Below are 15836 nucleotides of genomic sequence, written 5' to 3' on the forward strand. Positions count from 1 at the left end.
AACTTAAAAAAATATTCCGGTAGTATAAAATAAATACAGTGAAATATGCAATGCCTTGATGGTCTACAGACTTTAGTCACTCTGAAGACTTCATGCAAGAGAATATTCTGTAACATTAGTCTCTGTTGATTTGGTAAAATGATAGATGTATGTTTTTTCTTCTTCGTGCACCTTTGACCTTGGTCATCTTACTAAAATATTAATCAAGATTTATGCAGGAAGTGTTTAGCCCCCCATTCATCCTGGAAAACATAACAGTGACAAGGATCCCTCCTCCTAATACTTAGAAAGTATTGACACAAACATCCTACTCAACACAGATGGGACATATTTACAGTCCATTTATTAGATTAGAGCATGCTAAGTGTTAGCATGAACTGACAGCAGGCATTTGTGTGTATGTATGGAGCCCATACGCTTTCCTTTCCATTTGTGGCATCAGTGATTATTATTACAGGTCTCGCAGATATGTCAATGTAAGTGCATGTTAGCAGGAGTTAAATCAGCGACTACATTGATGATGATGTTACCAGGCTCTAGAGGATGCAGCTCGCCATCGTGGACAGGACACGATCCCTTCAGAGGAGGAAGTGAGGCGCGTGGAAGAGGAGAGAATCCAGGTCCTGAACAACATGGAGGAGCTTGAACAAAAGATCAAAGAGCTGGACAATCAAATTGAGGAATCTGCCCGAGAGGTATATAGACGATGATGATATTTACTTTATTTATTGATTGATTTATTGTCAAGATTAACAAAAGATGAATGAGAATGTTTTGATAAAAGCACAGATATAAAGTATTGGTTTAAAACTGAGCGGTGTGTGCGCGTGTTTTTTTTTTTTTTTTTTTTAAAGGTCGAGGTTGAGCGAGCTCTGGTTGAAGCTGAGCAGGAGTCCGAGATAGCAGCTCTTCAACACGAAAAAGATGCTTTAGAAGCGCTTCACAACAAGATAGCTGACCTAGAGACCCAATCCCAGCAGGAAAAAGAAAAGGTATTCAAGTTGATACACTCAGAATGGGATGCTTACAGACCTCTTTATCATCTGTAATCCAGCTGGGTTAAAAGTTAGAGGTCCCTTTGAATATGCTTAACTTTGCCTTTGAATACATATGGTCATCAAAAGGGGAGAGAAATACACATTAACATATGGAAAAATTCTTTTAGGTGTTTGAAAAGCCATCTCCATTCACTCATACAGCCTATATTTTTACTAGCAACATGCATTGAATGGCATTAAAAATACATAGGCAACTGAGAGACCCGGGCGGTAGGTGTTAATCCTTCTCATGCTCTCTCTGGTCCAAATATATATCTGCTAAGACTGTCCGGGGAGTAGCGGTCATCAAGTGATCCTGTTTGGCAAGTGTAGGGAAGCAAGTGTGCCTATATTTTTTCTACATTTATAACACCATATGATATTATTGACAGAGTGGGAGGTGTAAGCAGATAAATGGACGGTATTTCTGGTGTGTATCCGTGTGTGTGCGCGTGCTTTGGTTTGGCCTGTGTTCGACTGAGTCCTGGACTCACTCTGAAATTTCCATGCACCGGCATCTGCCAGCGGAAGAAGTTAGGGAAAGAAAAGCGAGCGATCGGGTAGATGCGTGTAGCCCCGGGTGTTAAAAACTGGTTGAAGAGCAGATGAAGTTGAGTGCTTGCACATATTCTAGGTGAATGTGTGTTTTGTGTATTTTATAGAAAGAGCCATCAGTGTGATAGTTAACCTCTGCTGCGCCATTCCATACATGCCCGTTCTCTCTTCTTACTTAATCATTTCAATCATTTGCATTCATAAAAAAACGAATAAAACGGCAGAAGTGAAGTCTCATAACATCATTAATCAGTTTTCCATTGCGCTCCCTCCAGCTTTCCCTCCCTCCCCACCCACTAGGCTATCCGTACTGACCTGGTCGCTGTAGTAACTAACTGTTGCTCCCCAATCCCCACTAACTCTGCCATCCTCTCTGTCCTTTGTGTGTGTGTGTGTGTGTATGTGTGTGTGTTCGTCTTTTTGTGTCTATATGTACACATAAACAAACGTGTACATGGTGTACGTCCTCGTGTGGGAATGCGTGTGTGCATCTGTGTGTACGTACGTTTGCCTGCCAGGCGTGCAAGCTGCTGCAGGCAGAAAAGGGCAGAGTAGAGAGGTTGGCTCAGATTGTGTGTGAGCAGCGCTCCCAGCTGGACAGCTGTCCTGAAGCCACCAAGGAGCCCCTGCAGGAGCAGCTAGCCAGGGTCAGTACACACAAACACACACACATATGCACACAAACACACGCACATACATATATTTAGAAAAATATAGTGGAAGAGCCAATGGAAATCATGCATATTTGAGAAAGTATTCAACATAAATGTGACCGCTATATCGGCAAATACTAGCACTGACTCTAAACATTTGTTCACATGACAGACTCGTTTATATAATGTTTGCTTACTTGCATGAGAGCATGGCACACTTTCAGAGCTAACGTTCATTCTCAATCATTCCCTCTTTATGTTTTATATCATCTCTAAAGTGTCAGGCTTTGGTACCTGTTTGGTTCTTACAGACTCACTCTGTTGGGTGTAATGTCTAAAGGCTTCACCTTTTGTGTTTGATGAGCGACTGTTCTTTGAAACGACTTATCAAAGAGGCGGCACATTTAAATCATCTTCACTTTGGGGCGAATGCTTATGGTGTGTGAAAGGCTGCATGTTTAGCCAAACGGTAGTGATGTGTTGTTGCATGTTTAGTGTTGATGACACACACATTAGAGATTTCACAGTCTGGTTTGCACCCGTGTCTACGTATGTTATGGAATGAGACGTATTTGATAAACGATTATTTGTCGTATTTGAGTATGTTGGCATTTATTTGCTAATATTAGTAGATGCAGGTTTTTATGTGAGAAGGTTTCTTTTATGGACACTTGCACGTATACTTGATGTTCTTTCTCTAATGTGGTGGCTACAAAAGCATGCAAAGTTTTGGATTAGTGGAATTTTTCTTGTTTTTTATTGCAATTTACGGAGTTCAAGTTTAGTGAAAGGGTTTGTTTTAAGTTTAGGAGAGCGCAGCATCAGCTTTGGAAGTAAGTTTAGCCATGAAAGACAACCCATATTACTACATTTATGCAGATTACCACCTATTATGCCTGTGTTACTTTCAGGTCATTATTAGGGCAATGCCAGACTGCAGGATGTGCTACAGTACATTGCTGTACTCAAAAAATAAATAAAAAAGAATAAAAACATCAGTAGCAAAGGAAGACTGACTGCTTGGTCATGTGATCCTAAGGTACCAGCCCTAGATCTTCAGATAATTAAAGCTCGCCACAGCGGTCTGTATCAAGCAGGTTTAAGCTGTACTGCACAGGGTACTGTGCTGCTTTGACTTCAGAAATCATACAGTTACTCCCAGTGACAACTAAAAATTTGTGAGCAGTAGTGTACACTTGTATTATCTATTTCATTGTGTGTATCAGGACTGCGAAGTGCTTGAGGCAGAGACAAAGCGTTTTGAGGACCTGGAGTTTCAGCAGCTCGAGAGAGAGAGCAGGCAGGACGAGGAGAAGGAGACCCACACCCAGCAGCTTCTCCGGGAGATCGCAGACTACCAACGCAGCACCGTCACCCGCAAGGTATCAGCTCTCTTCTCGGTTGTTTTTGATTTAAAAATCCAGCCTGTTTAATCTGCTGTTTGAAGCTGAATTTGCTCTTTAAATGTCAATTTGTTTAGATTTGCAGGGTTAACAGGAATGTTTGATTCATACTTTCTAAGCAGGCTAGAGGCGCTTGATAAGTTTGTTCCGCTCTCCCTCTCGCAGGAGCGTCTGTTAACTCTGAAGAAGCAGTCGGCGCAGATTACGCAGCAGGTTCAACGAGAGAAGGAGAGCTTCTTGAAGGAGAGGAGCAACCTTGAGTCCATGCTGCAGAGAGTATGGCAGATTTTATGTTCGCATGTGCGTGCTGTGCTCTGTATTAATGATGGGAAAAGTTCATTTTTGTGTCTGTATCTGTCTGCCAGGAGAAAGAAAGCCTGGCTGTGCTGGAAAGAAAATACGCTGGCCTCACCGGTGGACGGAGTTTCACCCTGAGAGAGGTTGGTGTGATTGGCGGATGCTGTGGTTACTTACGAGTCCTGGAACGGGCGATATCCTGATTTTAATGGCTATGATTTCCTTTTCCGCTTGCTAGGATTCAGCCTCTTTGGCTGATGTGTGTCGCTCCCTCCTTTCTTCTATTTTTCTCAAGAACGCAGAGGTACTTTGCCTTTCTGAGCTAATATTTCCCCTTTTGTGTTCCACTTTATTTTTGGTTTCCATTTTTTCTCTTTATTCCCAGTCGTCTTCTTTGTTTTGCCACTGTAGCCTCTTGTTCTAACTGCTAGCTCTTGTAAAGCACTACTAGAAGTTCCAGAAATTTGAGATGAAGCTTATTTTTATACGTCCACGTACTGTATATTAATGCTGACATAATCTTGTTAGTGTGTCCTTTGTCTCATGTTAACAGTGTTGTGTGTAAATAACTTATTTCTGAAATTGCCACTAAATTTTTGCATTGTTCTAACAACTAATTTCCACGGCTAACTCACTTCCCGCTATGCCTCACCCCTTCTCTCTCCACATGACACCTTGCAGGGCTATGTCACAGTCAGTGAAATCAATGAGCTTTACTCACAGCTTGGGCAAGATCCTAAAGCTGCTCCTGCCCCCACTCTGACCAAAGCCTCTCCTGAGCCCGAGGCAACCCTTTCCCCTGATGAGGACACCCCCAAACCAGCGGAGGATGAGGTGTGTGTAGTGGTGTGACGGGTTTATCGTGTGTAGATAAGTACGCCGAGGCGGATGGTGCAAAGTGTGCGGCTGGTTCTCTCCCCCAGCTTGTCTTCCTGTTTCTGCTCTCATTTCAGCTTTCTGACAATGTTCCTTTCTTTTTCCGAAGCTCTGTCATTCTTCCTCACCTGCCGACTGTCACTCCTCTTCCTCCTCTCCTTCTTCTTCCTCCCGTCTAAATCCCCGCCCCCTCCCAAAAACACCCTCTGTGCACTGGCCAGAGAACATGGTGACATATCGAGACCCTTCCCCTCTCCCAGACTCCCCCCCACCTCCCCTTCCTGTCAAAAAGCGCCATCAGCAACACAGGCAGGTAATGTGTGTGTGTGTGTATATGTATACCATATTTATATATCTTTGTGGGGACCAAAAATTGGCATGCTCCTATACTTGTGGGGACTCCCAGCCATTATGGGGACAAAATGCCTGTCCTCACCCAAAATGTGTTTTTAGTGTCAAGGTTACAATTAGGTTACGTTTCAGTTTAGGGTAAGAGTTAAGGTTAGGCATTCATTTTTGATGGTTAAGGTTAGGGTAAGCGGCAAGGGAAAACATAATGTCAATTAGATGTCCCCACAAACATGAAAACACGACTGTGTGTGTGTGTTGGTGTGTAAACAACTGTGTGTTTATTTTTATATCACAAGCATATTACATTGAAACTAGATCCATCTGTCTAAAGAATAAAATTATTGAATGTGGGTTAAGAAAGGGAGAATGCACTTCTGCCACTGTGACTTATTGATCCTCCAGCAGATGGCGCCAGAGTAAGACATTTTAAATCCTGCACACCAAGACTTTACGTTACACTTAAAGTATGGGGACATTGATATATGACTGAAAGTGAAATGAATAATTTAAATTTTTGGTAATTGTGTTCATGTTTTCTGTGTGTGTGTGTGTCTCATCAGCATTTCCGTCTTCTGGAGGAGAGGAAGAGGTCTGAGAAAGAAAGTGGCTCACATCTAAGTGATACATTACCCTGGAAGAAAACTGCGACCGCCATGAATCCCCAGTTTATGTGTGCAACACTCGGGCGCAGCTTCCCCACAAAGGTACAAACAGAGATGATTGTGCATGTAAAAAAAAAAAAAAAAAAAGTGACAGCAACTTCCGACTAAATATGATTAGATTATATTAGATTAAATCTAAAGTTGATTTAGTGTGAAACTTTGTGGTGTTTTTACAGATGGGAGTTCACAGAGCATCTTATTTTCCTTGACATCAAATGCGAGATGTGTTCATATGTCTGCTCTTCTCTTCCTCCAAAGCGCTGACATTTTGTCACGTTTTCATGAGAAACAGGGAGCATGGGAGCTATTTGTGATGTGCATGTCTAACCTGGATCCCTTCCAAACTCGTCCCGCCTTTCTGCGCAGCTTAATTAGTTCTGATTGGATCTCATTTTATTCATTGACAAATGTGTCAGTATGTTTCATCATAGTTTTTGTCCTTGTGCATTAGTTTTTGTTTAGTTATCGTCTCGATCTTCATCAGAAAACAACGTTTTTTTACGAAAACTATGGTGGAAATGATTGGTTTACAAATTTACCACTAAATGTCAGACTTGGTCTGTGTATCACTTTTCGGCTTCACCACTTGGTCTTTGAGTTATAGTGTTTATTATAAATAGAATATGAAGCACCCATTTCTTCTCCGTCTTCTTGATTCTTTATAGTCCCATCAGCCTCTGGTACAGACTACAAGTTGTGGCAGTATTCTTCCAAGAATCCTCAGTTTATCCAATAAGGAAAGTGAATCTCGACGTCTGCATAAAGGTAAAACACACACACACACAAATACACTTAATTTCACTTGATCTTACTCTCTTTTTTTTCTCTCGTGTATCACACAAACACACAAAACCACACTCATCGCTGAGCTGGGATTTGAAAATGCACCTTATATGGAGACAATATCCCAGCAAGAGGCTTTGTTTGTGGGTGTGCACCTCATTGTGTTTTGATAAATTCCACATTTGCTTATCTGTCAGTGGAGGAATGTGAGCGTTCCATCACTTCGTGGGGATTTACACGAGCTGTTGTAACGTCTTCACTGTTAAGAAAATATGACACACAAGAGTGTAAAGCGTTTGCAGTCTGTGTGGATGTTTGCTGTTTGGCCCAGAAAGATACAGGATGCCACCTGAAGGACACCATGCCTCCTCTCCATAGCAACCTTTTGCATAGGCATCGCTATTATAAATTTAATTTAGATTTGCACCTACTTAGACATAAGAATAAGTAGCTTAGTCTTTCATAAAATAATTTTTTCATTGCCCTTCAGACAACAAATCAGTATTTTGGGGGATCATTTTGAAGTACTGTGTGTCTCATGTTATAAGTGTACTGTCGTTGCTTTCTGGGAACTGGCACATGTATCTGATGCCTTGGCCCCTTTAGTCCCCTGATCTGGCTCATCTGATGGGTGGGTCTAGTAAACAGAGCTGATGGTATCAGTTTTTGTGTGTGTGTTTCTTCCTGTACCAGGAGGTTTAGTTAGTCTCTCTTTAAAGTGTCCGCACTGTAGATCTGTCATCATTCATCCGTCAGCTTCATGAGAATATCTTTTTGTCTTTCCAGAAGTTTTTGGGACAGTTTCAGGCTGCTGTTTTTATTCATTTTTAAATCTCAAAACCTGTTTCTGTGCTTGTTTTACAGAAAATATTTTTTCCTCTTTATTTTCCATTTATTTTGTGTGCTTGAGTGTCTTACTGTTAGGCCGCAGTTTCACCTAATCGTAGCATTAAGGCCTGGATATATTTTTTCCCGGGACGTGTGAGTACACAGTGTAACGGTGGCGGGGCATTGTAATCAAAATTTGAACCCGTCCGGGCAGTCTGTCCCAGAAGAAGTTACACCGACAGGTAGAAGACTTGGGTTAATGCGTGGTCAGGAGGAGTAAGTAACCTTGGTTGCTACTGGAGAATTCATCCTTTTTCGTCTTCATTGCGTTTGTGTGTATCCAGGTCAGCCGAGCTCCCGAGCTGCTTCTCAGACCAACGTCTACCTCGATGCCTTTGGGTACCGTGAAAACCAGGCCTTTGACACAATGAGTGTGGATAGTAGTGACTCTATTGAAACCAGCATCTCTGCTTGCTCACCTGACAACATCTCCAGGTAGGTGACACAAAGGCCTGTCAGCAGTGTGTATGCGCTGATGAAAATAACTGTTAAAGACGTCTTTAGAATAAGTTGAAATGGGACAGAAAGTTGGATGAAGTGGGGAGGGCTTGCTAGCAAAAAATTAAATAAAAAAAGAGTTTCCTGCCTTTCATGTTCCCTCCTTGGAGAATAGGATGTGTAGAACTGAGCGTGTAGCATGAGTTAAGGGGGGAGGACTCTGTTGATTAGAGTTGTAGGGATCAGCTTACGGAAGACAGAAAACATAAAGGGGTGTGTGTGCGGGTGCCTTTCCAGTCAGCCCCCTCAGGTTCAGATTAACTGAGCAAACCAGCATGAGTGTGGAGGTCCATTTAGGGGTTCAGCCCCCCGACTGGAGTAAAACCATGTGTGCCTGCTTTCCCTCAATCCTTTTTACATCTTTTGTCTCCCCTCCTCTTGTTTCTCTGAATGGTATGGTCTCGTTCCAGCAGATTTGAAACCATTTGCAGAGTTACATCTCTGTTTTGCGCGTTTTTATTCTCAGTGTGCTTTGGCTCAGATTAGGCTGCATGAGGTTATATTGCACTGGAAGTCACGTTGGGGAATGTGGATCAGTTTTATGACAGAGTTGGAGTTTTTTTGTTAATTTGCAGTGATGAGTCCTGTTTCGGGAGATAGAAGTGTTAGAACAATTTTTTTCCCAAGTAGTCCAGAACTCGAATAAATACATTTGGAACTGCATGGGTGTGTATTGACAATGAGTGCAGTTACCTCTCGTCGATTGAGGTAAGAAAAATGCCATCGGTGGTACTGTTTAATTCATATTTGACTTTGGTGATATGTTGATATTCATTCATAATTAAGTACTTTTTCATTTAATAGTAACAAGTGCTCTAATTTCTTTCAAAATGATTAGACTTGTTACTGTTTTTGGATTCTTTGCTGGTGTTTTGTTGAGAAAAAGCATCTGGAAACTGATGAAGAAGACAATGAAAAAATAGCAGAGTGGGGAAAAAAAGAGTTTTTTTTTCCCTTTTGCAAATGTTCTAGTTTTTTTGTTGGTTTTTTTTCATGCCCTCCCTCCCGTTTCTTTTTTGTCCTCTCTGCACTCGGGCTGCTCCAAATTTCTCCACCCTGTCTCGCTTCCTGATTTGTTTATAGTTCAGTCTGATGTGCACCATTCTTCTTAGCACTGTTGTGACATCAACACCGGGTATTCATTTCCTCCTGGATCCAGATAAGAAGAGGTGTGTGTGTGTGTGTGTGTGTGTGTACATTGCTTATGTTGCTTAAATCTGGTTACACGGTCTTATTTTGGGAATTGGCCTTCCCCTGAGTATAAAAAGGCAAATTCCAATAACAGAAATATTTAAAAGGTAGTGCTCAGACTTGGATTAAGGTTAGGGTAAAGCAGGTTATGTTCAGGGCTTGGGTAAGGTTTCATAAAATGAATGTAAGTCAGCACGGCGGTGGTACCAGAAGTGCATTTGTGAGAGTAAATAGACTTGGCAATAAAATTAGTGTGAGAAAAAGAATTACTGCTTGACGTGACAGAGAAATACATACATAGATCCTTTCGCTGTGATGTCAGGAGTGAGTGTCATGTGTAGACCATATGCAGTTTGGGAGACTCTAAATCAGACAAGGCCTCAAAGACCTAAAGAGATAACATAGATGGTTTGCCTTGGCAACGCGGCCTCTTTTCTTAATGGATTTCCTCTTTGATTTAGCGCGCACACACACACACACACACACACACACACACACACACACACACACACACACAACCAGTGAATAATCAGTATTCTCAGGACAGTTTAGCGTTTACTTTGGAATGTTAAACAGAGTTCTTCTTTTTGGCTGTAGATCTACATGTGTTGTATGCATGTATGTACACACACTGCAACCATTCATCGACCAACTCGAAAAACCCCATTATGAAAAAATCCTCGATGCAAGTTTTTCACTTTGATGTTTTTTTTTAATCCGCAACTCTTTAGGGCTCAGTTGTCACCATGACTATGTGAGCGTTTCACCCACACTAGAGACTACAAATACAGCTGCAATAGAAGATGTAGATGAACTGTTTAAATTAGGCAGCTTACTAAAGCCGTCCCACTTTTTATCACAATGTTAACTGCAGGGGTGAGTCTAAAGGGGGGCATGGGGTGTTCTAGGCCATATTTATTTGAAGACTTTAGTACCATGACTTTGCAGATTTATAGTAATTAAAGTGTTTTATTTATTAAATGGTATTGTATATAATATTTTAAAATATAAAAAATAAATGTGCTAAGTTGCACACTGAATCATTACTAGCATTAATTGTTATTATTAATTATTAACAGTTATACCAATAAGAATGTCACTTTTATGCTGACATGCTAGCTTCTCTTCACTGACTGAATATTTACTATTGCTCAGTGATAAGACATAAGTATTTCTAATCCGATTACTTGATTAACTCGAGTACTAAAACAATATCGATAGCTGGAGCCCTATATTGGATTATAGTAATGCCGACATTCATCAAACAATTTCAAAGAAAAGTCCAAGTTCATTGATTTTCTCATGTCGCGTGTTGGTGTACCCACTGTTTTTTTTTATTAACTCGCGAGCTGCTCCCTTGCATTTTTGGAAAATCCCAAAGTGGGTTTTTTGTTTGTTTTTCTATAAGTGTCAAGTGTTTGATGTAAAGCAAAAGGTACATTATTTTCTATAATTGTTGCTGTATGTGCTTTTTGCGCTGTAGTGCCAGTACGTCAAATGTAGCCAAGCTGGAGGAGATGGAGCGCCTGCTGAGAGAGGCGCAGGCCGAGAAGAACCGCCTCCTCGAACACAAGGTCACTATTTGATTTATTCATATTTTCACATTTTATTTAATGTTAGAGAGATATGTAGCGTTAAAGCCAACATGCAGATCAGTCGAGTATCTTTGTAATAATTCCAAACCTTAAAGATAGAGGTGCTACTTCATTTGCCCAAACTGCAAAATTGTTGTGTTTTTTATGTGTGTGTCATTACATAACCTGTGACTGCATCTGAATCGTTCTTAAGGAGCGGGAAATGGAATTTCGAAAGCAGGCCTTGGAAGAGGAGAGGAGGAGACGGGAGGATCTGGAGAAAAGGTTACAAGAGGAGACCAACAGACGCCAGAAACTGATCGACCGCGAGGTGAAGCTTCGAGAAAAGCAGAGGGTGCAGGTAAGAGGTCTGGGAAGAGCTGTGGATAATAGAGGTTCTTTATCCAAAACATACGTATGAACTTCAAGGGAACTAACCTTTTACCTTCTTTTGACAGTGCACTCTGTCTTGTTTCTGTAGCTTACTTTTATACATTTCAGACTAGGGCTGGGCGATATGACCCAAAATTCATATTTCGATATTTTTAGCTGGATGGCGATATACGATATATGTCTCGATATATTTTTTTTTAAAGCCATAAGGTAAGAACAAAAAGAGAGTTCTTAGTCAAAGCTGTGTCCCAGATGTCACACAGGCACTTTTATTAACATACAGCATAGATGTACATGAAGCAATTACTCAAAAAGAAATTATCAGCATTTATTAAATAATCATGCTCCATAAATAAAAGAAAACAATGTTGTTTTTGTGCATAACAAAAGCTCAAAATTGTGCAGTCAAAATGTAAACTAAAAGACGATGAGCATAATAACAAAGACAGATTTCACAGCTGCTCTGTTCCCAAGTTCTACTGCGTGACTGACAGCCTGGAGTTTGAAATCCTCTTTGTAACTGTGTCTTTTAACAGGTGCCATTTATGGTGCTTATACACACACAATACGGTAATATTACGTTGAAGCACAATACGTATCACTCCGCGAGGCTCCAGACTACGGTAGCCGTAATGCTCCGACAATCCATCAAGCGGTGCAACTTCGTAGCTTACCAAAGTCGTACTAAAACATTTTTTGACAGATTGCTGAGCGCCGTGTACCACATAAAATCGGTTCGCGGTCAGATTTTAGGCCATGCAGCTCCTGTGGGCTGCATGTCGTTAGCGCGGTTAGCTCGCTAACACATTGACGCCGACCAGCCCCACGCACGGGGCGATCCGCGGTAACTCGTTAACGGAGATTTGCCGTGTTCACCTTGTCGTTGCCTGCAGGTGAAGCTGTGGGGGAGGGGGAGTTGTTCAGTGAAGGAGAGGCGAGGCTGAGTGAGTTTGCGTAGAGACAAAAGTGGACGAAAGAGAGGCAAACTTGCGGCTCCACAAGTATAATTATAATGTAACATATCAATATAAACGATATTGTCACATCTTACATCTCGTATGAAGATATATTGATATTTTTAAAAAACTTGATATATCGCCCAGCCCTATTTCAGACATACTTACAGCACCTCCTTCTGCATGGTTTTAATCATGTCTGTGTTGACAGTTCTCATAGTAAGCTTCATTTATCATCTTTAGTTCTTTTTCCCGGACCATCAAATGTTGGCAGCAGAACAAAGAGAGAGAAATACTCTGATGTTTCCTAATGTATGACTTTCTGTAAATCTTTGTGTTTTATAGGAATTTGGTAAAAACAAAAGAATTCATAAGAAATTATAAATACATCTTTGTCATTACATTCTCAAATGATTCCTCTCCCTCAAGTCCCGGCCTCTTACTCGGTATCTGCCTGTGAGGAAGGACGATTTTGACTTGCGGGCTCACATTGAGTCGGCGGGCCACAGCCTAGACACGTGCTTCCACCTGTCCATCTCTGAAAAGACCTGCCGAGGCTACTTGGTCAAGATGGGAGGCAAAATCAAAACGTGGAAGAAACGCTGGTTCGTCTTTGACCGCAACAGACGCACACTATCCTACTACGCAGGTAAGGACAGCAGACACTTGCAACCACACTCAGCAAAGTCTGATTAAAAACAATTAAAAAAACTCTCTGTGTAGATAGAATCACACACATAAATGTTAAAGTTGTGTATTTCTTCTAATTTGGCATGTACTCGTATGTTCTCTCCAGACAAGCACGAAGTCAAGTTGAAAGGAGTCATTTACTTCCAAGCTATTGAAGAAGTATACTACGATCACTTGAAGAATGCACACAAGGTATGCATTCTCCAACGCTGATACAAAAAGTGCATCATAACTCTTTCTTCTTCATTCACAATTCATTCTCTCTCCCTCCTTCAGAGCCCAAACCCCTCCCTGACCTTCAGCGTGAAGACTCACGATAGGGTCTACTACATGGTTGCTCCCTCTCCCGAGGCCATGAGGATCTGGATGGATGTGATCGTCACAGGCGCTGAGGGATACACTCAGTTCATGGTGTAGTGAAGCAGATGTACGGGCCTCATGTTTTTTTTAATGCTGCAGTCCTTTGTGGGTTTTGAAGACAAAAGTATCAGCTCCTTATTTTCCTCCTGGATGAAGCTTATGTGCATTTGTGTTACACAGATAACACTTCATGTTGTGTTACAGAGCTCTCATGTGAAATTGCGGGCAGATATTGGACAGTTTAACAGTTTAAGCGTCTTCAGAGAAGAATAACGTTTTTTTGTTCTGATTTTTTTATGTAAGTTAGAAACATTAGTTAAACCAGAGCTGACTTTGGCCTCTATATTATGCCCTACAGTGTTCAACATTTTATACAAACTATACATATTTCCAATATTTCCAAAGAAACGGGGGGAAAGGCATTTAAAAGCATTTGTACATTATGAAATGCCTCATAATCTAGTAAAGGTATATTTTTTATTAAATGAATTCATTTCATGTATGATTAATGGGGCATTCTCAGGTCTTAAATCTGTGCGTGGATGTGCATGCATGCATCATATGATCATGTGTGAGTATATACACATGTGATGAATTGCCTGCTCTGTGTGCGCGCGCAGGCACTCTGTGCACATTGCCTATTTACTATGGGCTTTTCCTGTAGCTCCAAGGTGCTGTACTTACACAGTAAATGACACTAATATTCCAAACCACACTCGCACAAACCAAACTAATCAGCACTTCTCTGAATGGATGCAGATGCCGGGTTTACAACAGTGTCAGCATAGGTAACGTGTTAATAAAACGCCAACGTATTTGTACATTTTGCCTGCTAATTTCTTAAATGTTATGACATGTATGGTCCATTATCAACTAAAGATGTGTGTTTGTGCCTTTTAATCACATTTTAAATATTTTTTTAGCACTACATGCATCTACATACAAAACGCCAAAGTGGTGAGAAAGTACGCTAGTGTGGAATTGCGGTCCTGGATGCTTTTTTAAGGAAGAACTTCAGCAGGATGAAGTTTTATTGTTAGAAGTCAAGCAGACGAAATCTATGGTACACACATTTATTTGTCCTAAGGTGGCTGATTACTGTGCTGCTGCTTTAGTCCACTACATTTCATTACATTGCATTTATTACCACTAATTTAATGTGTTTTATTTTTTTAATGACTATTCCACTATGATCACTAATGCTGCTTTATGCATTATACTCCACACTGCATTGGCATATTTCTGTCCGCTGATAACTGCATTTATAATCTTGCCTCCTGTGTTTTTGCGTGCTGACCAAGCTTTATACATATGTGATACAATGTATATTTGGTTTCTTTGCTTTGAAATATCTTTTAAGTGGAATATTGTCTGTTTCGACATGACGTGCCGAGCATATTTTTACCAAACTAATGGAGTTGTCACAGAGGAAGCTTTCATGTGTTTTAATTCATCCAGTATTTTTATATAATTAATTTTTATGTTGATTTTACTGTATTTATGCCAGTACCATTGCATGTATCTTAATTTTGTATTTTCATATGAATAATAAAAAAGAATATATAATAAATATAATCGTTTGTGTTGTTTTTGTCTTGAGGAATACCTTTCTATGAGAACAGTGGAGCTGGAGCATTTTACAGGTTTCCACCAGCAGTATTTCAAACTGTGCTGTAGTGCAACCTGCCACAGATCACTGGGATAAAAAAATCACAGACAGTAAAGACAAGAAGTCTATATTTAAGTTCAGCTGAAATGTATTATTACCTGTGTGAAACTCCTGGAATAAACATCATATGTGTCTGCACTCTCATTTGTCCTATGTTACAGTTACAGTACAGACAGGTGAAATCCACACAGCCAGCCCAGAATCAGGGATGCACCTACCTTACTCCACCAGCCTAAACTAAGCTCAGGACATCTGTTCCAGTTCATAGATACAAGGCCTTACTAAGTAAAGCACACTCCCCTAATCCGCCTGACACAATATTAATAATAAATATTTTGATATACCGGTAATGACACAAAAGAAAATAGTCAAGTATCATGCAGCAGAAAGACGTGTCTGAGATTTGTAAGAAACTACTTAAAAATTGATTTTTTGTGTGTGGATACACCTGCCTACATACCTGGCTGAAGGGGGCGTGGCTCCACCTCAGCTCCTCACTGAGCCATATTACAATGTGTATAAAATATCTGTGGCCTACAAACTATTACACACACACTGTGCTCACATGTTTTTGCTTTCACATTAGCTCGTCCAGGTACTCTCGGCACAGAAATATAAGTGGAGGAAAGGGTGTAGTCGATTTGGATCGGTTACCCATGATTCAATGCGGACATTAAATAAGTCAGACAGATAGCAAGGTTTGTATAAGTGCTTGGCGGAAAGTTCTCTGTGATTTTAGTATCCGTGATTTATTCAACTTCCGTATTAAAATGCAACTCCTCTGCCCTCACTTTTTTTCACACACCCGTATGTAACTGTATGTGACAACAGCGCCCTATTTATAAGTCTGACTCTCATAACGAACGTGGTTGGTCCGAAGACAGTGGGATGTGGCACTTCCGCCCGAAGACCCACAAAGAGCACAGTCATCATTCGCTCCGTGGATCACCATGTGGCGCCAAATGTGAATCGCGATCTTGTTTACGCGTTTGAGGTTCTC

At 40.9% G+C, this 15836-nt stretch overlaps 1 protein-coding gene across 6 annotated transcripts in view; it reads left to right on the forward strand.

Moving 5' to 3' along the window:
* Positions 1 to 14701, forward strand: part of phldb2b (pleckstrin homology-like domain, family B, member 2b) — a 37701-nt gene extending 23000 nt beyond the window's left edge. For 2 of the 6 annotated variants that reach the window (XM_026179346.1, XM_026179351.1), the window contains 16 exons: positions 534 to 695; positions 855 to 992; positions 2111 to 2239; positions 3472 to 3627; positions 3814 to 3924; positions 4014 to 4088; positions 4184 to 4249; positions 4627 to 4779; positions 5733 to 5876; positions 6500 to 6599; positions 7790 to 7940; positions 10678 to 10768; positions 10983 to 11129; positions 12547 to 12766; positions 12914 to 12999; positions 13084 to 14701. In XM_026179346.1, coding sequence (XP_026035131.1) covers positions 534 to 695; positions 855 to 992; positions 2111 to 2239; positions 3472 to 3627; positions 3814 to 3924; positions 4014 to 4088; positions 4184 to 4249; positions 4627 to 4779; positions 5733 to 5876; positions 6500 to 6599; positions 7790 to 7940; positions 10678 to 10768; positions 10983 to 11129; positions 12547 to 12766; positions 12914 to 12999; positions 13084 to 13224 — 2070 coding nt within the window. In that variant the 3' untranslated portion in view covers positions 13225 to 14701. The remainder of the gene's footprint in view (positions 1 to 533; positions 696 to 854; positions 993 to 2110; positions 2240 to 3471; positions 3628 to 3813; positions 3925 to 4013; positions 4089 to 4183; positions 4250 to 4626; positions 4780 to 5732; positions 5877 to 6499; positions 6600 to 7789; positions 7941 to 10677; positions 10769 to 10982; positions 11130 to 12546; positions 12767 to 12913; positions 13000 to 13083) is intronic. The other 4 variants (XM_026179347.1, XM_026179348.1, XM_026179349.1 and 1 more) reach the window with 4 other exon arrangements.
* Positions 14702 to 15836: the final 1135 nt, after the last annotated feature.

This window comes from Astatotilapia calliptera, chromosome 9 (assembly GCF_900246225.1).
Source record: "Astatotilapia calliptera chromosome 9, fAstCal1.2, whole genome shotgun sequence".
Taxonomy (NCBI): domain Eukaryota; kingdom Metazoa; phylum Chordata; class Actinopteri; order Cichliformes; family Cichlidae; genus Astatotilapia; species Astatotilapia calliptera.